This window comes from Cherax quadricarinatus, chromosome 54 (assembly GCF_038502225.1).
Source record: "Cherax quadricarinatus isolate ZL_2023a chromosome 54, ASM3850222v1, whole genome shotgun sequence".
NCBI lineage: Eukaryota > Metazoa > Arthropoda > Malacostraca > Decapoda > Parastacidae > Cherax > Cherax quadricarinatus.
Window position 1 is genome coordinate 16,282,971 of NC_091345.1, and position 27,689 is coordinate 16,310,659.

Genomic DNA, 27,689 nt, shown 5'->3' on the forward strand with positions numbered 1-27,689 from the left:
ATCAGCAATGGGATCAGGCAACCCTCCCAGTGCGACTGGGAGGTATAGGGGTGCGCAAAGCAACGCATGTTGCTTTACCTGCTTTTCTGTCTTCGTGTTTGGCTTCCAGTGCATTAGTCAAGAAGATTGTTCCCGAACGCTTGAGAGACGTGGTAGGAGCTCAAGACCCCAGGTTTACTGAAGCAGTGATTTGGTGGGACACCCTTACAGATTCCTCCAGTAGACCAGCTCTTCCCAAAGAACACAAACAGTCCCACTGGGACAAACCGATCATGGAAAAAATCGCCAACACAATGCTCTCCAATGCCTCAGGAAAGGACAAAGCTCGTCTCCTGGCAGTGAAGGCACCACACTCAGGAGATTTCCTGTTAGCTGTTCCCAATTCCTCCTTGGGCACTCGACTAGACCCACAGGCCATTCGGATTGGTGTTGCTCTTCGCCTAGCCGCCCCCATCCTCACCGAACATAGGTGTATTTGCGGCAGGGCGACAGCTGATCAATTCGGACTTCATGGTCTCGTGTGTCACACAGCAGAAGGGAAGTATGCCAGGCATGAGGAGGTCAATGACATCATAAAGAGAAGCCTCGCCACAGCCCGTTGCCCAGCTCAACGGGAACCCCAAGTGCAGAGGTCTGACGGAAGTCAAAAGCGTCCTGATGGAGCCACTATGCTACCTTGGAAGGATGGAAAGCAGATTGCCTGGGACTACACATGTGCCGCCACATTGGCAAACACCTACTTGCCATACTCCGTAGTGGAAGGGGGTGGAGCTGCCAGCCACAGGGAGACCCAGAAGATCCGCAAATATGAAGACCTTCCCTCTTGCTATAACTTCATCCCAATAGGGTCGGAGACCCTTGGAGCATGGGGCAAGTGTGCTCTAAAGTTCCTAATAGAGCTGGGTGAAAAGCTCATCATAGAAACCAAGGACCACAGGGCGACCAGCTTCCTCTTTCAGAGACTCAGTGTTGCAATCCAGAGAGGAAATGCCTGCACCATTCTGGGCACGCGGCCCACCGCCGGGGAGCTGAACGAAGTATTCGAGATGTAGCTCTGAGTCACATATGCTGTTTTACTTTCTATCGTATTTTTTGTGAATGTTTTGTCAATGTATTTTGTCTTTAAATAAAATATACATAAAATATAGGGGGTGGTAGGAGAAAATTCTCAAACAGCTTCAGGGAGAACCTTGAGTTTTCCCTGAAGCAAGTTTATTCTTTTCTCTGAGGATGAGGGTCCCTATAACAGTTCTAGAGGTGGTACCTTAAATATATATATATATATATATATATATATATATATATATATATATATATATATATATATATATATATATAATATATATTATATATATATATTTTTTTTTCAACAAGTCGGCCGTCTCCCACCGAGGCAGGATGACCCAAAAAAGAAAGAAAATCCCCAAAAAGAAAATACTTTCATCATCATTCAACACTTTCACCACACTCACACATTATCACTGTTTTTGCAGAGGTGCTCAGAATACAACAGTTTAGAAGCATACACATATAAAGATACACAACATATCCCTCCAAACTGCCAATATCCCAAACCCAGGGAGGTACTACCGTCCTGCCAAGTGAGCGTAAAACGAAAGCCTGTAATTGTTTTACATGATGGTAGGATTGCTGATGTCTTTTGTCTGTCTCATAAATATGCAAGATTACAGGTATGTCTTGCTACTTCTACTTACACTTAGGTCACACTACACATACATGTACACATTTATTTATACACACTCATCTGAGTTTTCTTTGATTTTATCTTAATAGTTCTTGGTCTTATTACTTTTCCTTTTATATCCATGGGGAAGTGGAATAAGAATCTTTCCTCCGTAAGCCATGCGTGTTGTAAAAGTCAACTAAAATGCCGGGAACAACGGGCTAGTAACCCCTTTTCCTGTAAAGATTATTAAAAAGAATATATATATATATATATATATATATATATATATATATATATATATATATATATATATATATATATATATATATATAGGGATGTGTAATGTCACCATGGTTGTTTAATATATTTATAGATGGGGTTGTAAAAGAAGTAAATGCTAGGGTGTTCGGGAGAGGGGTGGGATTAAATTATGGGGAATCAAATTCAAAATGGGAATTGACACAGTTACTTTTTGCTGATGATACTGTGCTTATGGGAGATTCTAAAGAAAAATTACAAAGGTTAGTGGATGAGTTTGAGAATGTGTGTAAAGGTAGAAAGTTGAAAGTGAACATAGAAAAGAGTAAGGTGATGAGGGTATCAAATGATTTAGATAAAGAAAAATTGGATATCAAATTGGGGAAGAGGAGTATGGAAGAAGTGAATGTTTTCAGATACTTGGGAGTTGACGTGTCGGCGGATGGATTTATGAAGGATGAGGTTAATCATAGAATTGATGAGGGAAAAAAGGTGAGTGGTGCGTTGAGGTATATGTGGAGTCAAAAAACGTTATCAATGGAGGCAAAGAAGGGAATGTATGAAAGTATAGTAGTACCAACACTCTTTTATGGATGTGAAGCTTGGGTGGTAAATGCAGCAGCGAGGAGACGGTTGGAGGCAGTGGAGATGTCCTGTCTAAGGGCAATGTGTGGTGTAAATATTATGCAGAAAATTCGGAGTGTGGAAATTAGGAGAAGGTGTGGAGTTAATAAAAGCATTAGTCAGAGGGCAGAAGAGGGGTTGTTGAGGTGGTTTGGTCATTTAGAGAGAATGGATCAAAGTAGAATGACATGGAAAGCATATAAATCTATAGGGGAAGGAAAGAGGGGTAGGGGTCGTCCTCGAAAGGGTTGGAAAGAGGGGGTAAAGGAGGTTTTGTGGGTGAGGGGCTTGGACTTCCAGCAAGCGTGCATGAGCGTGTTAAATAGGAGTGAATGGAGACGAATGATACTTGGGACCTGACGATCTGTTGGAGTGTGAGCAGGGTAATATTTAGTGAAGGGATTCAGGGAAACCGGTTATTTTCATATAGTCGGACTTGAGTCCTGGAAATGGGAAGTACAATGCCTGCACTTTAAAGGAGGGGTTTGGGATATTGGCAGTTTGGAGGGATATGTTGTGTATCTCTATACGTATATGCTTCTAAACTGTTGTATTCTGAGCACCTCTGCAAAAGCAGTGATAATGTGTGAGTGTGGTGAAAGTGTTGAATGATGATGAAAGTATTTTCTTTTTGGGGATTTTCTTTCTTTTTTCTTTTGGGTCACCCTGCCTCGGTGGGAGACGGCCGACTTGTTGAAAAAAAAAATATATATATATATATATATATATATATATATATATATATATATATATATATATATATATATATATATATATATATATATATATATATATATACATAATTTTTTATATAATTGTATTCAAATATCATAATTCTCTATAATCTACCCTCAGAAGCAATCTTCACCATATAATTGCAACGATAATTTCCCTTGATATATATCTTATTAATTATATTTACATCTAACCTCCATCTGTTGACCCCTTAAGGTAATTATTTTCTTCCCTCTGACCTAATATGACTTCTGGTGAGCCCGGCCTCTCACAGCAGCTGCGAGAAGCACCTGCTGTTAAAGCAGCTTTAATTGCTGTTTTAATTTAAAATATTTTTCATTTACTGCGGCTGTTGAAGAATTGAGTGAATTGACATGACATGATCTGACACGTTTTTTGACATGATTATTACTGTATTATATTAAAAAGGGATCTAAACTCATATGGGTCATAGAGCGTTGAATTTACAGTAGAAGCCTCGAATGAGAAGCTGTATAAATGTTGAGTGCCTCTAAGAATACTGTAGCCATGAGTCTGTCCAACAGACTCTTCAATACAATACGAAAAACTACCCTGACATCTTTTTTACCCATAAAAACAAGGTTGCACAGCTATTACAAGGTGTCAGGTGAGCTCAGATGGCAGGTACATATATACACCTGCAGGTATTATGTTGTGTTGTTGTCACCTGGTTGATATTGGTTGGAAACCTCACCTTAAGATACATGTCACTCTAGTTGCTACGTTAATGATAATGTTTGATTTCCATTTACGTGACCTGGTGTGACCTGACCTGTCGTCTCCTTCAGGAACCACATTGCAGAGCTGCTGGCGGAGGACTGGACGGGTCTCAGGGACACCCTGGGGTCACTCTTCCTGGGGGAGAACGACATCGACCATGTCCCTCGCGACGTCTTCTCTAGGTGCAAGCGACTCCTCTGGCTCAACCTGGACGACAACAACATCCTCACGCTGGAGCGAGACTCCCTATCCAGGAATATCCAGACTCTGAGCCTCAACCACAACCTACTGACGGGGTTCCCTTCGGAAGCCGTCAACAGCATCCGCGACCTGACGTGGTTGTTCCTCAGGGGCAACCTTCTTGATAGACTTCCGGACACCGGCTTCATCGTCAAGAAGAATCTCGACAGGTTAGACCTCGGGGAAAACTTTATTCGCTTCATCCCCAACAATCTTTTTAACGGCTCACTGAAAGTTAGGGATCTACACCTAGACTTCAACCTGCTGACAGAGATTCAGGAGAATGCCTTTCAAGGCCTCAATCCCGGCCGCCTCTATCTCTCCGCTAATAACATCTACAACATCAGCGACAGCGCCTTCATTGGCGGACCAGAACACTCCCTTGTGATGGTCGACCTGGAGAAGAACAGGCTGGAATCTGTTCCCAAGGCCTTATCCCACTTGAAGAAACTTCGTTATCTCTATCTCCCGGATAACAAGATCTCCACCATCAAAGATAATGCCTTCCGTTCCTTCTGCGAGACGCTGGAGTCCCTGAGTCTGTCCGGAAACCAGCTCAAGTCCATCCCTCGCGCTTCCCTTGAGAACTGCAGCACCATCGCCCACCTCAACCTAGGCCACAACCAGATCACGGAGATCCTGGAGGAGGACTTCGAGACATGGGGTGATAGTCTGGACACTCTGGTGCTGAGGAACAACAGGATCTACAGCATCCCACCACACGCCTTCAGACACACACCCAAACTCCGCGAGCTGAGTCTCTCCTTCAACCGAATAGTCCACATAAGCGCCGAGTCCTTTATTGACATTCTCAACACGTTAGAGATTCTCGAGATCAGTTTCGGATTTTACAGGGATGATTTCCCGGAGGAAGTCCTCAAGCCTCTCACAACGCTCCAGTGGATCGCCCTTGACAACAACAATTTCAGAACAATTTCAGAGACGGCCTTATACTCATTTGGGGAGCTGCGGTACTTCAACATGGACTCCAACCGCCTCACACACATCCCCAAGACACTCTTCCACCAGAACGTTCACAAGAACCTGGAAGACATTAGACTGGCTCTCAACTTCTTGGAGCGGCTAGAAGTTCATACCTTCCATAACCTCGACAATCTGAGAACTCTCGTTCTCACCAGCAATAAAATCAAAACTGTCCACTTCGAAGCCTTCAAGTCATTGCCTAAACTCAACACTGTGCTTCTGAGCGACAACCATATCGAGAAAATTGAGCCTCGAGCCTTCTCAGATATTCCCAGTCTGCTGGAGTTGGATCTTCAACACAACCGACTGAAGGAGTTCTCTCTGAGTGCCTTCGCCAACGTCAGTAGCTCCGCTGTGGCTCTTGCTGTCAACCTCTCATTTAATGAGATTCAAGAACTGAGTACAAGTTCCGGCTCAGCGCCCCAAGTCAAAAGTCTTGACGTTAGCCACAATGCACTGAAAGAAGTGCCTGTAAATTTTCTTAGCGCCTTCCTCTTCTCCCTCCAGCGGCTTGACCTTGGTTACAATCTCATTAAGAAATTAGATAGTAGCGCCTTTGGGGCTCTCGATCGCTTGCAGATGTTGATTCTCGAACACAACGGCATAGAGCAAATTCGCCCAAGAGCCTTTGCTTCCCTTGAAAAAGTCCAGTTCATAGACCTGAGCCACAATCATCTGGAGAATTTACCGCCCGAGTGCTTCACCGACGTTACTTTCCTGCGGGTCCTGGAGCTGTCCTATAACCACCTGCGCTCTCTCCCTAACTCTGTCTTCCGCGGCACTCAGCTTGAGAAGCTGAAGCTCTCTCACAACGAGTTCGTCTCCATGCCCACTGCGGGTTTCGCCCAGGTGGAAACCACACTCCATTACCTCGACATCTCGCACAACCACCTTGAACACCTGGACAGCACCATGTTCTACAGCTTTCCCAATCTCATCGAGCTCAACCTGGCCAACAACCGCCTCACCATCCTCCCAGATAACGTCTTCGTCGGCCTCACCAGCCTCATCAGCCTCGATCTCAGCAGCAACCCGGTGCGAGCTAATTTCAAGGAGCTCTTCCACTACACTCAAAACGTTCAGAAGCTCAATATGGCACACATCGGCTTCAGTTCCTCCCCCATCATCCCCCTCCCCAACCTCAACTCTCTCAACCTCTCCCTCAACGACATGTCTGAGATCGAGGTGCAGTCGATCGCCAGCCTCAAGCAGCTGAGGTCCCTCGATCTTTCCCACAACAAACTAACCACGGTTCGCTCACGTCTCTGGAGACACATGCCCTACCTCAAGTTCCTCGACCTCTCCTTCAACCCCATACAGGTGAGTTGCATCACCTATGTTTAAACCCGTGAAAGTGAGAGCAAATACCATTGTAGTCTTGATCCTCTATCCACCAAACAGGAGATACACGAGGTATAAAACATGACAACATTTCGCCTATACAGTAGGCTTTATGAAGCCATGCAATTTAGACACTTGGGAATCTTTAATCTGGAAACGTTTCGCCAGCCAGTGGCTTCTTCAGTCCAATAGAGAAAACGGTGGAAGATGAGGAGGAGTTTGAGGTAATCAGTCCCTCAGCCTAGAATCTATGTGTTCAGTCTTGGACGGAACACATCGACTCTAGGCTGAGGGACTGATTCCCTCAAACTCCTCATCTTCCACCGTTCTTCTCTGTACTGGACTGAAGAAGACACTGGTTGGCGAAAGGGTTTCCAGTATAAAGATTCCCAAATGTTACCCAAGTGTCTCAGTTATAAACTTGTCGGTTTTTTGAACATTTTCTGCAAACTTATGAAGTCCACCGTGTAGGCGAAACGCTGTCAGTAAAGAATCACATATTGCATTTGTACATATCTTTTTTACATGAGATACTCACTCTAGCTGCACTAAAACCTAGTGAGTAAAGAGCCAGGGTAGGTGAGCCATAATAATATGAGCCAGGTGAAAGCTGTCTCTAGTGTGTACCATGTACTTCTACACCTGAATTATGTGAGGTAAATGAATTAGGTGAAGGTGTGAGGTATAGGAAAGATGAATGAAGCGTGGGAAAAACGAAACAGGTGTGGGATAAAAACGAACCAACTGTAGGATAAAAAAAATGAACAAGGCAAAATGAACAAAACGTGGCGGAAAATGAACCAGCCAAAAACTACGAACTAAGTGTGGGGAAAAATGCACGAGGTGTAGGGAAAATATACCAGATATAGGGAAAATAAACAAAGTATGGAAAAATTGCACCAGGTGTTGAAAAAATGCACCAGGCGTGGGAAAAATGCACCAGATGTGGGAGAAAATGAACCAGGTGTGGGAAAAACGCACCAGGAGTGGGAAAAATGCATGAGGCGTAGGATAAAATGAACCAGGTGTGAAAAAAAATCAGTCGTGGAATGAAAATGAACCATCCGTGAGAAAAATGAACCATCCGTGAGAAAAATGAACCATCCCTGAGAAAAAATGAACCATCCCTGGGGAAAATGAACCATCCGTGAGAAAAATGAACCATCCCTGTGAAAAATTAACCACCCCTGGAAAAAAAAACTCAGCCAGGTGTGGTAGGAAAGAACCCAGAGGTGAGTGAGACAGGTGATCCAAGGTGGGATAATGCGAACTACGCCTGGATAATTATGTTTACCTGCTGGGGATAATTAGTTTTACCTACTTAGTGCAATTAGTTTACCCGTTTGAAATAATTAAGTTTACCTGTAGGTAAATACTGGAGCATATATCACACCGAGTGCCAGTATGGCAGAGAAATCCATAAACATATATAATGGAAGGTAATCTGGAAGTATAGGGAGAAACTGAGCTCAAACTTCCCGGATCAAGAGCCCTCTACGCGCTTCATGTCACCCACAGGTGAACAATAATAATAATAATAATAATAATAATAATAATAATAATCCATTTTATCCCAACGAATAGCAGTGTAGTTAAGCGTCATGGCTGTCTGGAGTAATGGGTGTTAAACACACTACAGTATGTCTTATTGGCAAAAAAAAATATTGTCAGTAGAGTAGAGGGTATTTCATTGGTAATAAAACAGTGTTAGCACTGTTTTAATGGAAATAAACGAGTAGTGTGTTTTAATGGCTATAAAATAGTGTCAGGAAAGTGTGTTTTAATGGAAATAAAACAGTGTCGGAACAATGTTTTAATGGAAATAAAACAAAGATTCTCAGGACAATGTTCTAACTGAAATAAACCAGAGTAGCAGTGCGGTGTATTTTAATGGGAATAAAACAAGGTCAGGAAGGTGTTTTAATGGAAATAAAACTGGGTCAGGGCGGTGCTTTATTGGAAATGAAATAGTATCGGGACGGCGCTTTAATGGAAATAAAACAATATCAGGATTGTGTTTTAATGGAAATAAAACAGTGGCGCGCTTTATTTGGCAATAAAACAGTCTATGAAATAGAGCTTGCTCTTAGAGCGCTGGTTTTATCTGTAAGGAAATGTGTGCTTATTTGCGTAGAAACGACAGTACAGAGCTTAGCCACTGAGAAATGTGCTTCCTGAAGGTACATACATTGGCACAGAGGGATGGACACTGGGATAACTGGAAATCCTGGCGGCTTCTGTCTCCCAATTCGACAGTCCATTCCAAAATTTTGAGTCCAACATGGCGTCCCGCTTCCGTCGCCCAGTTCAAACAATCGATTCCAAATTATTCCCCGTTTTTAACCTTAAACGCATGATATATATATGCATGATATATATATATATATATATATATATATATATATATATATATATATATATATATATATATATATATATATATATATATATATATATATATATATATATATATATATATATATATATATATATATATATACAGATATAGATAGATAGATAGGGGAGCAATGTGGCAGATGTTGCAAGTATATGGAATAGGTGGTAAGTTACTAAATGCTGTAAAGAGCTTTTATGAGGATAGTGAGGTTCAGGTTAGGGTGTGTAGAAGAGAGGGAGAATACTTCCCGGTAAAAGTAGGTCTTAGACAGGGATGTGTAATATCACCATGGTTGTTTAATATATTTATAGATGGGGTTGTAAAAGAAGTAAATGCTAGGGTGTTCGGGAGAGGGGTGGGATTAAATTATGGGGAATCAAATACAAATTTGGAATTGACACAGACACTTTTTGCTGATGATACTGTGCTTATGGGAGATTCTAAAGAAAAATTGTGTGTGATGAATGGTTTAGAAAACCGACAAGTAGAAAAATTGCAAAGGTTAGTGGATGAGTTTGGGAGTGTGTGTAAAGGTAGAAAGTTGAAAGTGAACATAGAAAAGAGTAAGGTGATGAGGGTATCAAATGATTTAGATAAAGAAAAATTGGACATCAAATTGGGGAGGAGGAGTATGGAAGAAGTGAATGTTTTCAGATACTTGGGAGTTGACGTGTCGGCGGATGGATTTATGAAGGATGAGGTTAATCATAGAATTGATGAGGGAAAAAAGATGAGTGGTGCGTTGAGGTATATGTGGAGTCAAAAAACGTTATCTATGGAGGCAAAGAAAGGAATGTATGAAAGTATAGTAGTACCAACACTCTTATATGGGTGTGAAGCTTGGGTTGTGAATGCAGCAGCGAGGCGGCGGTTGGAGGCAGTGGAGATGTCCTGTCTAAGGGCAATGTGCGGTGTAAATATTATGCAGAAAATTCGGAGTGTGGAAATTAGGAGAAGGTGTGGAGTTAATAAAAGTATTAGTCAGAGGGCTGAAGAGGGGTTGTTGAGGTGGTTTGGTAATTTAGAGAGAATGGATCAAAGTAGAATGACATGGAGAGCATTTAAATCTGTAGGAGAAGGAAGGCGGGGTAGGGGTCGTCCTCGAAAAGGTTGGAAGGAAGGAAAGAGATGTTTTGTGGGCGAGAGGCTTGGACTTCCAGCAGGCGTGCATGAGCGTGTTCGATAAGAGTGAATGGAGACAATGGTATTTGGGACCTGACGATCTGTTGGAGTGTGAGGAGGGTAATATTTAGTGAAGGGATTCAGGGAAACCGGTTATTTGTATATAGCCGGACTTGAGTCTTGGAAACGGGAAGTACAATGCCTGCACTCTAATGGAGGGGTTCAGGATATTAGCAGTTTGGAGGGATATGTTGTGTATTTTTATACGTATATGCTTCTAAACTGTTGTGTTCTGAGCACCTCTGCAAAAACAGTGATCATGTGTGAGTGAGGTGAAAGTGTTGAATGATGATGAAAGTATTTTCTTTTTGGGAATTTTCTTTCTTTTTTGGGTCACCCTGCCTCGGTGGGAGACGGCCAACTTGTTGAACAAAAAATATGTATATATATATATATATATATATATATATATATATATATATATATATATATATATATATATATATATATATATATATATATATGTATATGTCGTGCCGAATATGTAAAACTGGTCAATTAGCAAGAACTCATTTAAAATTAAGTCCTTTTTGAAATTTTCTCTTATACGTTTAATGTTTCATTAATGTTAATGTAAAAATTTATAATATTGCACCAAAAGGAACTTAGAAAACTTACCTAACCTTATTATAACAAGAACAATTTATTTTAGCCTAACCCAACTAAATATATTTTAGATTTGTTTAGAGTAATTTAATACTAAACAAACACAGTGAAATATATTTTTTTCGTTAGGTTCAGAATGATTTTGGCGAAATTATTGCATACACAAATTTTCACTTGTCCTATATGGCAAGATGAGCGTTGCTATTTAAGCCAAGATCGCAAGTTCTCCCTATTCGGCACGACATATATATATATACATATATATATATATATATATATATATATATATATATATATATATATATATATATATATATATATATATATATATATATATATATTCAGTAGATAATACAGGAGAAGGGGTTACTAGCCCCTTGCTCCCGGCATTTTAGTCAACTCTTACGACACGCATGACTTACGGAGGAAGAATTTTGTGCTACTTCTCCACGGTGATAATTAAATTACGAGTCAACGCAGCAGGCTCGAACCAATGAATGTTGACAAGAGACACGAAAGCTTATGTAAAACTTACCCAAAAGTCTTTTAAAACTATCATTTATTTATTTTTTTTTTTGGTGGGGGGAACTCTATTCTATAAAATTTTGATGTATTTTTATGATTTTGTTTCTCTTTTTGAATTTTTACTCTAGGGTAATGAAGTTTTTTAAAGGCAGGGAATGACAAAAAAATTATTCTCAGATTTTTATCCTTGTATACTGGTGTTTTTATGTAGCTTAAAGTGGCACAAACAATTCCAAATGAATGATTTTTAATATTAATAATTACGTTATTATTATTAGATAAATAAAAACAATAATAATGATTATAATGTATCTGCCTGGGTAGAAATATTCATGTCTGCGTGGAAATGTACATGCATACGAATACACACCTGTGTATACTTTCCTGTGTATGAATACACACTTGTGTACAGGCAGTATATGAATGCAAACCAGTATCTATACACACACACACACACACAAGTACACATACACGCACCTCTGTGAATATACACACCTTTGCATACACATGACCTACGTACACACACACACACACACACACACACACATGGTACGTGGCGAGGTGTCAGAGTGGGCACCTGTGACCAGCGGGGTCCCGCAGGGGTCAGTCCTAGGACCAGTGCTGTTCCTGGTATTTGTGAACGACATGACGGAAGGAATAGACTCTGAGGTGTCCCTGTTTGCAGATGACGTGAAGTTGATGAGAAGAATACACTCGATCGAAGACCAGGCAGAACTACAAAGGGATCTGGACAGGCTGCAGACCTGGTCCAGCAATTGGCTCCTGGAGTTCAATCCCACCAAGTGCAAAGTCATGAAGATTGGGGAAGGGCAAAGAAGGCCGCAGACGGAGTACAGTCTAGGGGGTCAGAGACTACAAACCTCACTCAAGGAAAAAGATCTTGGGGTGAGTATAACACCAGGCACATCTCCTGAAGCGCACATCAACCAAATAACTGCTGCAGCATATGGGCGCCTAGCAAACCTCAGAACAGCTTTCCGACATCTTAATAAGGAATCGTTCAGGACCCTGTACACCGTATACGTTAGGCCCATATTGGAGTATGCGGCACCAGTTTGGAACCCACACCTAGCCAAGCACGTAAAGAAACTAGAGAAAGTGCAAAGGTTTGCAACAAGACTAGTCCCAGAGCTAAGAGGTATGTCCTACGAGGAGAGGTTAAGGGAAATCAACCTGACGACACTGGAGGACAGGAGAGATAGGGGGGACATGATAACGACATACAAAATACTGAGGGGAATTGACAAGGTGGACAAAGACAGGATGTTCCAGAGATTGGACACAGTAACAAGGGGACACAGTTGGAAGCTAAAGACACAGATGAATCACAGGGATGTTAGGAAGTATTTCTTCAGCCACAGAGTAGTCAGTAAGTGGAATAGTTTGGGAAGCGATGTAGTGGAGGCAGGATCCATACATAGCTTTAAGCAGAGGTATGATAAAGCTCACGGCTCGGGGAGAGTGACCTAGTAGCGATCAGTGAAGAGGCGGGGCTAGGAGCTCGGACTCGACCCCCGCAACCTCAACTAGGTGAGTACACACACACACACACACACACACACACACACACACACACACACCTGTGTGTATCCATACACGGTGTATGGTGGAATACAACGTGTGTAAGCCACACAGCGTAACTTTTAACCCTCCCTGGTTCACCTTTAAACTCTTCAATAATTCAGAGTATTGTCTAAACCCTCTAATGGACAGCAGAATCCCCATGAACCTGACAGCAGTCTCTCTCTCTCTCTCTCTCTCTCTCTCTCTCTCTCTCTCTCTCTCTCTCTCTCTCTCTCTCTCTCTCTCTCTCTCTCTCTCTCTCTCTCTCTCTCTCTATCTCTCTCTCTATCTCTCTCTCTCTCTCTCTCTCTCTCTCTATCTCTCTCTCTCTATCTCTCTCTCTCTATCTCTCTCTCTCTATCTCTCTCTCTCTATCTCTCTCTCTCTATCTCTCTCTCTCTATCTCTCTCTCTATCTCTCTCTCTCTCTCTCTCTCTCTCTCTCTCTCTCTCTCTCTCTCTCTCTCTCTCTCTCTCTCTCTCTCTCTCTCTCTCTCTCTCTCTCTCTCTCTCTCTCCCTCTCTCTCTCTTCTCTCTCTCTCTCTCTCTCTCTCTCTCTCTCTCTCTCTCTCTCTCTCTCTCTCTCTCTCTCTCTCTCTCTCTCTCTCTCTCTCTCTCTCTCTCTCTCTCATTTTTCCCAAACGAAAGAATTAAAAAAAATGTACGTTACTATATACATCTAACAGAGATGCTAATACAATAGCAGTAATGTTAATAAAATACTAATTGTGATACTTTTGGAGTAATGTGAGGAAATTGTTTCCCTAATAATTATAATAATAATAATAATAATAATAATAATCATAATAATAATAAATGTCACATTACCGTTGCTGGAACAATTCACAACTAGCGCACACTTAGAGACGCGAAGTTCGGACATATTGCCCCCTCCTGAACCATTATCAAGACGTTTCGCTCCCCCTGGATAATTATCAAGATGTTTCGCTCCCCTGGACAATTATCGAGACGTTTCACTCTCTCCTGGACCCTTATTGAGACGTTTCGCTCCCTCCTGGACCATTATCGAGACGTTTTGCTCCTCCCTGGACAATTATCAAGACGTTTCGCTCCCTCCTGGACCCTTATCGAATGTTTCGCTCCCTCCTGAACCATCGTCAAACCACTTTAGACATCAATCTAGTAAACCAATCAATATAAATAGCTCAAAATTTAGACGGCCTAAAAACTTAGACCTAAAAATAATTTAGACGTGCTAAAATATTTTAGACTAAAAATAATCTAGACGATTTAAAAAAAAATAAAGGATCTTAAATAATAATACAGAGCATCTAAAAATAATTTAGACGATCTTGAAAAATAATTTAGACGATCTTAAAAAATAATTTAGACAATCTTAAAAAATAATTTAGACGATATTAAAAAAATAATTTAGACGATATTAAAAAATAATTTAGATCTGAAAATAATTTAAGATTATCTAAAATTATTTTTAGACGATCTAAAAATATTTTAAGACGATCTAAAAAATACTTTAAGACGATTTAAAAATACTTTAAGACGATCTAAAAATACTCTAAGAAGATCTAAAATATTTTAAGACAATCTAAAAAAAATACTTTTAGACGATTTAAAAACAATTTAAAGGTTCGAAACTTGGCACAGATGAGGTCCAAAAGTTGTTTCATATGAGAAATTTTGTGTTGGTGAAGTCTGGCAGGCATGACCACGCTTGCCTGCCTGGCTGCCTTCAAACTTCAACATTTTTTGGCGAATTTTCAAAAAAATGTCGCTAGGAGGAGTTTGAAAAAAATAAGGTATATCTTTTTCGCTACTGGCGGACGGAGGTTCGAGCCTCCAATACTTCTAGGATGAGTATACCTTAGGGATTTAGCGCTTTTTCAGTAGGTGAAATAGGGTAAATGTTAGCAGTGTAAATGACTTTGTGCAACATTTGGGAATCTTTATCGTGGAAACGTTTCGCCAACTAGGGGCTAGAGAAACGTGTCAGCAATAGAGATTCCCAGAGTAAATGTGGGTTTGTGCTGATCTCTGTGTGTGCGTGTGTGTGTGTATTTCTTCTGCCGCAGTCGCTGACGAAGGACAGTTTCGGAGGGGCGTCGAGCATTGAGACGCTGGTCCTGAGAAACCTCGACCAGATCTCCAGGTTCGACTACGACGCTCTCTCACACATGACCTTCCTCAGAGAGCTCTACATGAACACCTTTCCTGGGATTGAGAAGTACAGGTGAGTGCTGGTAATAGTGGTGGTGGTGATAGTGATGGTGGTGATAGTCATGATTATAGTGGTGGAATGGTGATAGTGATAGTAGAGCTGGTAGGGGTCGTGGTGTGTTTAATAGTACGGGATGGGGTAGTAGTAGTACTGTTAATGTAACTGTCATATAAAAGTGTAGCAGCACACTGCTGAAGTGTGCTGCTACACTGTTCTATATGTAACTGTTTTATATGAAATTATTACACAGGACAGTGCAGCAGCAGTACACTGCTGCTGCAAACAATTTCCTTTGTCGAGAATTTCCCGGTGACTGACTATGTCTCTCTCACTCCGCTGCTTCGTTAGGTTTCGCACTGGCCACCTGCTGGCCACGGTACACACGCTGCAGAAGCTGCATCTGGAGGTGCGGGAGAACGCCCTCACAGACCAGATCACCGGCGCCTTCGGTCCCAAGCTGAAAGAACTGCACATCAGCGGCAAGAACCTCAAGGACATTGACTCGAAGACCTTTCGTGGCTTCCAAAATAAGCACGAACTCCTTCTCAGCATTACGGTACACTGATTCTTTAAACAAAAATCCTTCATTTTCACCTCTCATATGATTATTTTGTATGATTCTTCTATTTTCATTCTTCCTATTTTTTTCCTCTCTTTCTTACATTCCCGTTTCTCACCTCTCTCTCCCTCTCATACACACACTCTGAGAGGATATTTAATCTATAATCCTGGGTTTAACTCGATGATCACAAGGGAATCGATTTTGACCCCCTTGATCATAAACTTGTGTCTTTATTTCCTGATCCTAACAAGGGGTACTTCATCCCTGATCCTAACAAAGGGTCTTTCATCCCTGATCCAAAGGGAGATCTTGAAATAAAGATGGACGGTCTTAGCGCATCTGTCAAGTGTTTCGTTATTGTCATCTTCTTTAAGCTTGTATGTTTTCTCCTCTTGATTTTGTGCTTTCTCTTGCTCCTCTCTCTTTCTCTCTCTTCTGCATTATCTTCCTAGTTACTGTTCCTATATTTTGTCCTCTTTCACAACTCTTATTCACATTATATTTAAATATCTTTTTTATTTTTCCTTTATCCTGCTATTTACATTTTCTCCCTCTCCGTTTATTTCCCCTTTTCCTGTTTCTCTCTCTCATCTTCGTAAATTTCAGTAACAATCTTCCTGTTACTCCTGATTCTTCTTCTTCCTCCTCTTCTCTCGTCCTTCTTTCTCCTCCCCTCTTGTGATATGTGCTTCTCTCTTCCTTCATATATTTCTTTTTCCTTTTCTCTCCTCCTGTCATTCTCAATGTATATTTTCTTATTCTTCTTCCAGGAATGATAATATATGCAGTGATGAAAATGGCTGTGGTAGTGATACTACCACTAGTAGCAGTAGTGGTAGTGATGGTACCACTAGTAGCAGTAGTGGTAGTGGTAGTGATGGTGCCGCTAGGTGGTGAGTGGTGGTGATGGTGCCACTGGTAGCGGTAGTGGTGGGTGGTGCCACTGGTGGCGGTGGTGGTGGTAGTGATCTGCCACTGGTAGCGGTGGTGGTGGTAGTGGTGCCACTAGTGGCGGTAGTGTTGGTGATACTGCCGCTGGTGGCGGAGTGGTGGTGATGCTGCCGCTGGTGCTGTGGTGGAGTGATGGTGCCACGTAGGCGGTGGTGGTGGTGATGGTGCCACTGGTAGCGTGGTGGTGGTGATGGTGCCACTAGTAGCGATCAGTGGATGCTGCCATGGTGGCGGTAGTGGTGAGTGATGCCTACGCTGGTAGCGGTGGTGGTGGTGTACTGCCACTGGTAGCGATAAGTGGTGATGCTGCCACTGGTAGCAGGTAGGTGGTGGTGATACTGCCGCTGGTAAACAGTGGTAGTGATGGTGACTGGTGGCGGTGGTGGTGGTGATGGTGCCACTGAGTGGCAGGTAGTGTGGTAGTGATGGTACCACTAGTAGCAGTAGTGGTAGTGATGGTACCACTAGTAGCAGTAGTGGTAGTGATGACCACTAGTAGCAGTAGTGGTAGTGATACTACCACTAGTAGCAGTAGTGGTAGTGATGGTACCACTAGTAGCAGTAGTGGTAGTGATGGTACCACTAGTAGCAGTAGTGGTAGTGATACTACCACTAGTAGCTAGTGGTAGTGATACAGTAGTGGTAGTGATGGTACCACTAGTAGCAGTAGTAGTGATACTACCACTAGTAGCAGTAGTGGTAGTGATACTACAGTAGTGGTAGTGATGGTACACTAGTAGCAGTAGTGGTAGTGATGATACTACCACTAGTAGCAGTAGTGGTAGTGATGGTACCACTAGTAGCAGTAGTGGTAGTGATGGTACCACTAGTAGCAGTAGTGGTAGTGATGGTACCACTAGTAGCAGTAGTGGTAGTGATGGTACCACTAGTAGCAGTAGTGGTAGTGATGGTACCACTAGTAGCAGTAGTGGTAGTGATGGTACCACTAGTAGCAGTAGTGGTAGTGATGGTACCACTAGTAGCAGTAGTGGTAGTGATGGTACCACTAGTAGCAGTAGTGGTAGTGATGGTACCACTAGTAGCAGTAGTGGTAGTGATGGTACCACTAGTAGCAGTAGTGGTAGTGATGGTACCACTAGTAGCAGTAGTGGTAGTGATGGTACCACTAGTAGCAGTAGTGGTAGTGATGGTACCACTAGTAGCAGTAGTGGTAGTGATGGTACCACTAGTAGCAGTAGTGGTAGTGATGGTACCACTAGTAGCAGTAGTGGTAGTGATGGTACCACTAGTAGCAGTAGTGGTAGTGATGGTACCACTAGTAGCAGTAGTGGTAGTGATGGTACCACTAGTAGCAGTAGTGGTAGTGATGGTACCACTAGTAGCAGTAGTGGTAGTGATGGTACCACTAGTAGCAGTAGTGGTAGTGATGGTACCACTAGTAGCAGTAGTGGTAGTGATGGTACCACTAGTAGCAGTAGTGGTAGTGATGGTACCACTAGTAGCAGTAGTGGTAGTGATGGTACCACTAGTAGCAGTAGTGGTAGTGATGGTACCACTAGTAGCAGTAGTGGTAGTGATGGTACCACTAGTAGCAGTAGTGGTAGTGATGGTACCACTAGTAGCAGTAGTGGTAGTGATGGTACCACTAGTAGCAGTAGTGGTAGTGATGGTACCACTAGTAGCAGTAGTGGTAGTGATGGTACCACTAGTAGCAGTAGTGGTAGTGATGGTACCACTAGTAGCAGTAGTGGTAGTGATGGTACCACTAGTAGCAGTAGTGGTAGTGATGGTACCACTAGTAGCAGTAGTGGTAGTGATACTACCACTAGTAGCAGTAGTGGTAGTGATGGTACCACTAGTAGCAGTAGTGGTAGTGATGGTACCACTAGTAGCAGTAGTGGTAGTGATGGTACCACTAGTAGCAGTAGTGGTAGTGATGGTACCACTAGTAGCAGTAGTGGTAGTGATACTACCACTAGTAGCAGTAGTGGTAGCGATACTACCACTAGTAGCAGTAGTGGTAGTGATACTACCACTAGTAGCAGTAGTGGTAGTGATGGTACCACTAGTAGCAGTAGTGGTAGTGATACTACCACTAGTAGCAGTAGTGGTAGTGATACTACCACTAGTAGCAGTAGTGGTAGCGATACTACCACTAGTAGCAGTAGTGGTAGTGATACTACCACTAGTAGCAGTAGTGGTAGTGATGGTACCACTAGTAGCAGTAGTGGTAGTGATACTACCACTAGTAGCAGTAGTGGTAGCGATACTACCACTAGTAGCAGTAGTGGTAGTGATACTACCACTAGTAGCAGTAGTGGTAGTGATGGTACCACTAGTAGCAGTAGTGGTAGTGATACTACCACTAGTAGCAGTAGTGGTAGTGATACTACCACTAGTAGCAGTAGTGGTAGTGATGGTACCACTAGTAGCAGTAGTGGTAGTGATGGTACCACTAGTAGCAGTAGTGGTAGTGATGGTACCACTAGTAGCAGTAGTGGTAGTGATGGTACCACTAGTAGCAGTAGTGGTAGTGATGGTACCACTAGTAGCAGTAGTGGTAGTGATGGTACCACTAGTAGCAGTAGTGGTAGTGATGGTACCACTAGTAGCAGTAGTGGTAGTGATGGTACCACTAGTAGCAGTAGTGGTAGTGATGGTACCACTAGTAGCAGTAGTGGTAGTGATGGTACCACTAGTAGCAGTAGTGGTAGTGATGGTACCACTAGTAGCAGTAGTGGTAGTGATGGTACCACTAGTAGCAGTAGTGGTAGTGATGGTACCACTAGTAGCAGTAGTGGTAGTGATGGTACCACTAGTAGCAGTAGTGGTAGTGATGGTACCACTAGTAGCAGTAGTGGTAGTGATGGTACCACTAGTAGCAGTAGTGGTAGTGATGGTACCACTAGTAGCAGTAGTGGTAGTGATGGTACCACTAGTAGCAGTAGTGGTAGTGATGGTACTACTAGTAGTAGCAGCAGCGGTGGTGGTAGCATTACTATTGGTAAAGAGACCATTCATTAAGGTCCTTCAGACAATTAAGGACAGGGACCTTTCATTAAGGTCCTTCAGACAGTTAAGGACAGGGACCTTTCATTAAGGACATCCAGATCATTATTTAATTATAATGTTGTTATTAATGAAGCATTTTATGTCTGTAATACAAATTAGTAATTTAATTCAATTACCAGATATATAATTATTTATTATTTTTGTTGTTATTACTGTTGTAGGGAATTATAATTTTATTATTATTATTGTTACTGTTGTTGTAGGGAATTGTAATTCTATCATTATTAGTATTATTATTACTGACCAGATGCACTTTGTCCACAAAGTCTCCTTCCAATTTCCAAAATATTTTACAACAAACTGGTAACAGTTATGGAAAATACGGAGTTATTCACGTGATAGCTGGGTTCATATTTCTCCAAGAGTTTCATGCCTTCCTCTGCTTTAATGCTACTTCAACATGATCATCTCTCGTGACCCGTAACACATTTAAGCCTTTCTCTAATTCGCATTGGGGTGACTTCGCCTGAAAATGTCACTTATTCTAAAATAGTTTTGATGAAATTATGGGGCTATTTTATAAGGTCTTCATATTATGATAGGCTTTCGCATGGAAAAAAAACGCATATCGACATTTCTTGCCATTTTCCTGTTAATATTTTTTTTTCAAAATCGGAACAGGACTTCGTGGACGTTTTCGTTTATAATTAGTAGATTTAGCTTTCAACCATCGTCCTTATCTGACACCTAGCCTGTCTAAGACTTACCCTAGCTAGCACCTACCCGGTCTAACACCTACCCAGTCTAGCACTTAGCTTGTCCAGCATCTACCCCATTTAACATCTACCTTGTTTAACACCTGTCCTGTCTAACACTTAGCTTGTCTAACACTTACCCTGTCGAACTCATCTGCCCCCTCTTACAACCACTCAACTACGTATTCTACTCGCCATGTCCCCGTCTACCGTGCAGGACACGTCGATACAATCCCTGCCTGACGGCCTGCTGACGCAGTTATCAGACGTGGCCTACCTCAGCCTCGACCTCAGGAGGAACCAGCTGAAGTTCCTCAACCCTCACGTCCTCTACGAGAATGGCTCCGACTGGGAGAGCAAAGGAACAACCTTTGTGGCTGGTAAGTGGCTCATTCTATGGCTGTATGGTTGACTGCATGGCTGTATCACTCAATGTATGGCTTGGCTGCTTGGTTAATTGGTTGGCCGAACGTCTCTGCGGCTACCTGACTATCTTTTAGACAGTCTCTTTCCTTTGTTCTCTCATTTTTTCCCTTTCTGTCTCCCTGCCTTTTTCCTCCTCCTGCCTCCATCTTTCATATTCTCCATCTCCTCCTCCCTCCATCCTCCACTTTTCTTCTTTCAATTACCTATCCTAACTTTCTCAATATCTCGTCGGTAATCCTATCCCCCCCCCTCTCTCTCTCTCTCTCTCTCTCTCTCTCTCTCAAGAAGTGTAAATAACGAGAGTCCTCAGGTTATACTTCAACTTAGTGTATCCATACTAAGGACTCGTTTAGGTTATGCTGTCCAGTTCAAGCCTCATTATTACAATGTTCAGTTCTGGTCTCAATAATACAGCACTGAGATACTGTAAATAAGCAGGAAAACATAGAGGGAAGCTGATCCTGGGTGTCGGAAATCTTTCGCACGAAGATATACTGAGGGCACTGAACTTGCATTCTCTCTCGAGTCAACCTGGTGTTATCCTGGAGTGTGTTCCGAGGGTCAAGGCCCTCGCGACCAGGTCCCAGACCAGGCTGTTGGTGCTAGCCATACGGAGTCCATACTGAAGTGTACAAATGGAAGACAGGAATATGTAAAGGGGACATAAGCAACGTGCTGGCAATATATAAGCAAGATAGGAGTTGCAGCAATGCACTCAATTTAGATAAATTTAGATTCAGAAAGGGTATAAGGAAGCACTGGTAGAGCGATAAATGAGTGGAACGAACTGCCAAGTACCGTCACTGAGGTGAGAGCTTTAGCAAGCTTTAAAAACAGGTTGGACGGGTAAATGAGTGAGTGGGTGTGAGTTGGACAATTCAGCACGTCTATTGGCCCTAGTAAGGGCCAATAGACCTGCTGAATTGTTCCTTCATTATGTTCTTCTCTTCTCTCACTCTCTCTCTTTCCCTCCCTCACTCCCTACCTGTCTCACCCTCCTTCCCTTCCCATCTGTGTCCCTCCCTCACTCCCTACCTTTCTCTCCTTCCTTCCCTTCCCTTCAAATCTTTGTCCCTCCCTCCCTCCCTCCCTCCCTCCCTTAACTTGTTCACTATCCCTTGAGTCACTTGATCTCACCTGCCAGGCAGGTTAATTACTGTCTCCCAGAGATGTAAATAAACTTTCCTCGTTCACACCTGTGATACTCTCACTATTTCTCTCTTTCTCTCTCCCTCTCTCTCCATACTGTCATAACTTGGAATATAATCATAGCTTTGCTCTGTTTTTGTTTGTCCTTATTTGTCAAATATTCTAGCTTGTCCAGTGTTGTTCTCTATTGTTTTTATGCTGTTATTTGTCTAATGTTATTGTGTGTGTGTGTGTACTCACCTATTCGTGGTTGCAGGGGTCGATTCACAGCTCCTAGCCCCGCCTCTTCACCGATTGCTATTGGGTCCTCTCTCTCCCTGCTCCATGAGCTTATCAAACCTCGTCTTAAAACTATGTATGGTTCCTGCCTCCACTGCGTCACTTTCTAGGTTATTCCACTTCCTGACAACTCTATGACTGAAGAAATACTTCCTAACGTCCCTTTGACTCATAGGAGTCTTCAACTTCCAATTGTGCCCCCTTGTTTTTGTGTCCCCTCTCTGAAACATCATGTCTTTGTCCACCTTGTCAATTCCTCACACACAAAACCTCTTCCCAGTGTAGGGAAGGTTTTGTGTGTGAGGGTGGTGTTGTGTGTGGGGATGGTGCTGTGTATGGGGGTGATGTTGCGTGTGGGGGTGGTGCTGTGTCATACAAGAACCTGACAACAAGAGTCAGTCACAAGCTAGACGCCTCACACCACCACCTGGGGCTGCCTCACCTGCTGCCAAGCCTTCCTCTCTAATTATTCCATTAAAAAAAGTATATCTGACTGGTCCCGTGAGAGGATCACGAAATATCCAGTTAAAATAGGGTAATATCCGGCCAGTTTGCCGGTGTTTACACTCGGTGTTCGGTTAGTCGATCACCTGGCTATCTCACTGGCGCTCTGGCTATACTTATGCATCCTGTAATATGTAGTCTGTATGTATTACGGCTATACTTATGTGCTCTAAGCATGTATTTTTATGTATACTAGAATGCTGGTACGAGTGCATGTGAGATACTGAACACTTGTACAAATACGAACGCCTGTATGGACGCGATTGTAATGAGGAACAAACACACACACACACACACACACACACACACACACACACACACACACACACACACACACACACACACACACACACACACACACACACACACACACACACAGCTACCTGACTGATGAATTTTAAATCATAGACTTCATGAAGATAATAATTCATTGAGGTTCAGCCTAAAAAAAAATGTGTTTTCTTTTGCATGCCTTAGGGGAAAGAGGGGAGGGGAGGTGGAGGGAGGGAGGGGAGGTGGAGAGAGTGAGAGGAGAGGGGAGAGGGAGAAAGGGGGGTTGAGTGGGGAGAGAGAGAGATTTGCAATGATGGGGGAGGAAGAGAGTATATGTGAAAAAAAAACTAATGTTTTAAGGAGAAAGAGATAAAGACATAGACAGAGAATGAGAGACAGAGAAAGAGGCAGAGAGAGTGAGGGTGTTAAAGGCGGTCTGCCTTGATGTTTACACGTGTATGTGTCTTCCAGGTGGCTTGGCTGTAATATGTACATACGTATGTATCTTCCAGGTGACTTGACCTTAATGTGTACATATCCAGGTGCCTTAGCTTGTATGTGTACATGCATATGTCTATTCCAGTTGATCTGCGTTTAATGTGCATACATATATGTGGCTTAGGCGGTCTGGCTTTAACGTGTACACGTGAATGTGTCTTACAGGTGGCTTGGCTTTGGAGGGTAACGAGTGGACCTGTGAGTGTTCGCTGGTGTGGCTTGGACGCTGGCTTCGCCGCTGGCTTAGAGAAACACTGCAAATCCACACAGCCATGCTCAAAGGTGCTCAACAGGTGAGTCTCTTTCTATATACAATCTTTGAGTCACTTGTATTTCTACTGTTGAAACTGTTGTATTCATACTGTTAAAACTGTTGTATTCATACTGTTGAAACTGTTGTATTCATACTGTTGAAATTGTTGTATATTTATACTGTTAAAACTGTTAAGAATAATAATAATAATAATAATAATAATAAGTATCTTTATTTACTACAAGTATATTTATGACAAGGTATACTACTATACAGAAAGCTGCTTGTTATGCTGAGCATTTCGGGCAAATTAGGTCAGTTTTGTCCCAGGATGCGACCCACACCAGTCGACTAACACCTAGGTACCTAGTTTACTGATGGGTGAACATAGACAATAGGTGTAGAGAAACATGGTCAATGTTTCTACCCTCGCTGGGAATCGAACCCAGACCCTCGGCGTGTGAAGCGAGAGCTTTAGGTACCAGGCCACGGGACACCGTTGTATCAATACTGTTGAAGATGTTGTATTTCTGTTAAAATTGTTGTATTTATACTGTTATACTGTTCAAACTGTTGTATCTATAATTCAAACTGTTGTAATTATACTGTTCAAACTGTTGTTCTTCTGTTGAAATTGGTATATTCTTATTAAAACTGTTATATTCCTACTGTTGAATTTGTTACCGTCCTACTATTGACACTGATTTCCTACTGTTGAAACTGTTATATTCCTACTGTTGAAACTGTTATATTCCTACTGTTGAAACTGTTATATTTCTACTGTTGAAATTTATATTTCTACTGTTGAAACTGTTGCATTTATACTGTTAAGTTATATTCCTACTGTAGAAAATGTTGTATTTAGTGTTTAAACTGTTGTATTTATGCTCTTGAAACAATTGTTTTCATACTGTTGAAACTGTTGTATTCCTGTTGAAACTCATATTCCCATTGTTGAAACTGTTATATTCCTACTGTTGAAACTTGTATTTCTACTGTTATATTCTTGTGTGGCAACTTTTGTATTTCCTGTCGTAGCAACTGCTGTAGTCACTGTTGTAGCAACTGTTGAATTCCTCTTGCAGCAACTCTACCCTCAAAGGTTCACACACACACACACACACACACACACACACACACACACACACACACACACACACACACACACACACACACACACACACACACACACACACACACACACACACACACACATATACACATAAACACACACACACATTTGTAATACGTATCTCCCTCTCCACAGGTGCACATCCTGGCACGTGCGGCCACATGCTACGAGCCTACAACAGGTCAACACGTGCCACTCCTTGACCTCCACTCTGAGGACCTGGGTTGTCACGCCTCAGCCCTTAGTGACTCTGGCCTCGCCACGCCCACCACCGCGCCCACAGCCCTCATCACCGCCCTCCTCACAGCCCTACTCCTCGCGCCCACACTCTGGCTGCTCCTCAACTCTTGATAGTGAGTGAAAGTGTTAACTTCCGTGCTCACAAAACTCGTTGGATGGTCGTTGGAGTGACGGGGAACGGGACAGTGTGTGGAGGTGATGGAGTTGATTGAGGGAGTGATGGAAATAGATGGAGGAGGGGGAGAAAGTGATGTAATCTGTCATGTTCAGAGCAGTCATATTCAGTGTTGCTGTGCTGGTGTGCTTCGCTCACTGTCACCATTATCACTCTGGTATTTTTTCTCTCCCCCCCACCTAGTGATAGCCCACAGCAGTGCCACGAAGGTGAATTCTGGCGGCAGTGGCGAAGGTGACGATAGTTGAAAATGAGTGAGAATGACCCTGGGCCGCGGCGGTAATGACAATAGCAATAATACCAATACAAAAATGACACTGAAAGTGAATCAAGAGGAAAACACGATACACACACACACACACTGACGAAAATGACAGCGAAGATGAGTGGCCGAGAGTGACGGTAAACATGACAGTGCGCCTCAGTTACCTAGAAAACACGAAGGTGATACCAACCTTAGAAATAAATCCGTACCAAGTGGATTCTTGATTTAGAAGTAACTTTGAAGCAAATTTTGAAAATAAATTCCCTCTAAGTTAAGTCCTCCAAGAAAATAAAATTTTCTCATAGTTCGTAAGAAAAAAACAGGAAAAAAGCTGATGAACGTGAGGAACGTTCTGGTGGATGAACGTGAGGAACGTTCTTGTGGATGAACATGAGGAACGTTCTTGTGGATGAACGTGAGGAACGTTCTTGTCGACGAACATGAGGAACGTTCATCTTGTGGATGAACGTGAGGAACGTTATTGTGGATGAACGTGAGGAATGTTCTTGCGGATGAACATGAACGTTCATCTTGTGGATGAACGTGAGGAACGTTCTTGTGGATGAACATGAGGAACGTTCATCTTGTGGATGAACGTGAGGAACGTTCATCTTGTGGATGAACGTGAGGAATGTTCTTGTGGATGAACGTGAGGAACGTTCATCTTGTGAATGAACGTGAGAGACGTTCATCTTGCGGATGAACGTGATGAACGTTCTTGTAGGTGAACGTGAGGAACGTTCATCTTATGAATGAACGTTAGACCTTCATCTTGTGGATGAACGTGAGGACGTTCATCTTGTGGATGAACGTGAGAAACGTTCATCTTGTGGATGAACGTGAGGAACGTTCATCTTATGGATGAACGTGAGGAACGTTTTGTGAATGAACGCGAGGACGTTCATCTTGTGGATGAACGTGAGGAATGTTCATCTTTTGAATAAACGTAAGAACATTCATCTTGTGGATGAACGTGGGGAATGTTCATCTTGTGGATGAATGTGAAGACGTTCATCTTGTGGATGAATGTGAAGACGTTCATCTTGTGGATGAACGTAAGGTTATCTTGTGAACAAACGTTAGGGAGGTTCATGATGAACGTGAGGGACGTTCTTGAACGTGAGGGACGTTCTTTAACGTGAGGGACGTTCTTGATGAGCGCGAGAGATGTTCTTGATGAACGTAAGGGACATTCTTGAGGAACGAGAGATGTTTTTGTGCGTGAACGCAAGAGACGTGGATGAACCTGAGGGACATTTTTGTGAATGAGAACGTTCCTGTGGATTAACGTGAAGAACGTTATTGTGGCTGAAAGTGAGGGACATTTTTGAACGTGAGGACTTTCTTGCTGGTGAACGTGATGAACACTCTTGTTGACGAACGCGAAGGACATTCTTCTGGATAAAGGTGAGGGTCGTTCACCTCACGGTTGAACGTGAAGAAAGCTCATCTTGTGGTTGAACGTGAGGGTCGTTCATGTGGTTCAATGTGAAGGACGTTTATCTTGTGGTTGAACGTGAAGGACGTTCATCGTGGGTGACCGTGAGGGACGTTCACCTTGTTACTGAACGTGAGGGACGATCATCTTGTGGTTGAACGTGAGGGACGTTCATCTTTTGGTTGAACCTGAGGAACGCTCATCTTGTGGTTGAATGAGGGGCGTTCATCTTGTAGCTGAACGTGAGGGACGTTCATCTTGTGGTTGAATGTGAGGGACGTTCATCCTGTGGTTGAACGTGAGTGACGTTCATCTTGTGGTTGAATGTGATGGACGTTCAACTTGTGAATGAACGTAGACAGATCTATTTTTCACTGAATCACGTTGCCATGAGCGATTATGGTGCCATGAGAATCATAATGGTGCCATGGAAGTGATTTATGGTGTCATGGGAGTGAATATGGTGCCACAGCAGTATCCACAGCGCCATGAGAACTAACATGGTACCATGGGAGTGATTATGGTGTCATGGGAGTGATGGTGACATGGTAGTGATTACGGTGCCATAGTAGTAATGGTGCCATAATAGTGATCATGGTGACATTGGAGTGATTATGCCATGGGAGTGATTATGGTGCCATGGTAGTGACTATGGTGTCGTCGTGGTGACTATGGTGTCATGGTAGTGACTATGGTGCCATGCTAGTCGCTATGG

General features: G+C 42.7%; 1 protein-coding gene across 1 annotated transcript in view; it reads left to right on the forward strand.

Moving 5' to 3' along the window:
• Nucleotides 1-25,975, forward strand: part of LOC128699223 (chaoptin) — a 252,946-nt gene extending 226,971 nt beyond the window's left edge. The window contains exons 5-10 of the mRNA XM_070096655.1: nt 4,114-6,589; nt 14,956-15,113; nt 15,450-15,657; nt 20,560-20,722; nt 23,637-23,764; nt 24,992-25,975. Of these exons, the coding sequence (XP_069952756.1) occupies nt 4,114-6,589; nt 14,956-15,113; nt 15,450-15,657; nt 20,560-20,722; nt 23,637-23,764; nt 24,992-25,207 (3,349 nt within the window). The 3' untranslated portion in view covers nt 25,208-25,975. The remainder of the gene's footprint in view (nt 1-4,113; nt 6,590-14,955; nt 15,114-15,449; nt 15,658-20,559; nt 20,723-23,636; nt 23,765-24,991) is intronic.
• The last annotated feature ends 1,714 nt before the right edge of the window (nt 25,976-27,689 follow it).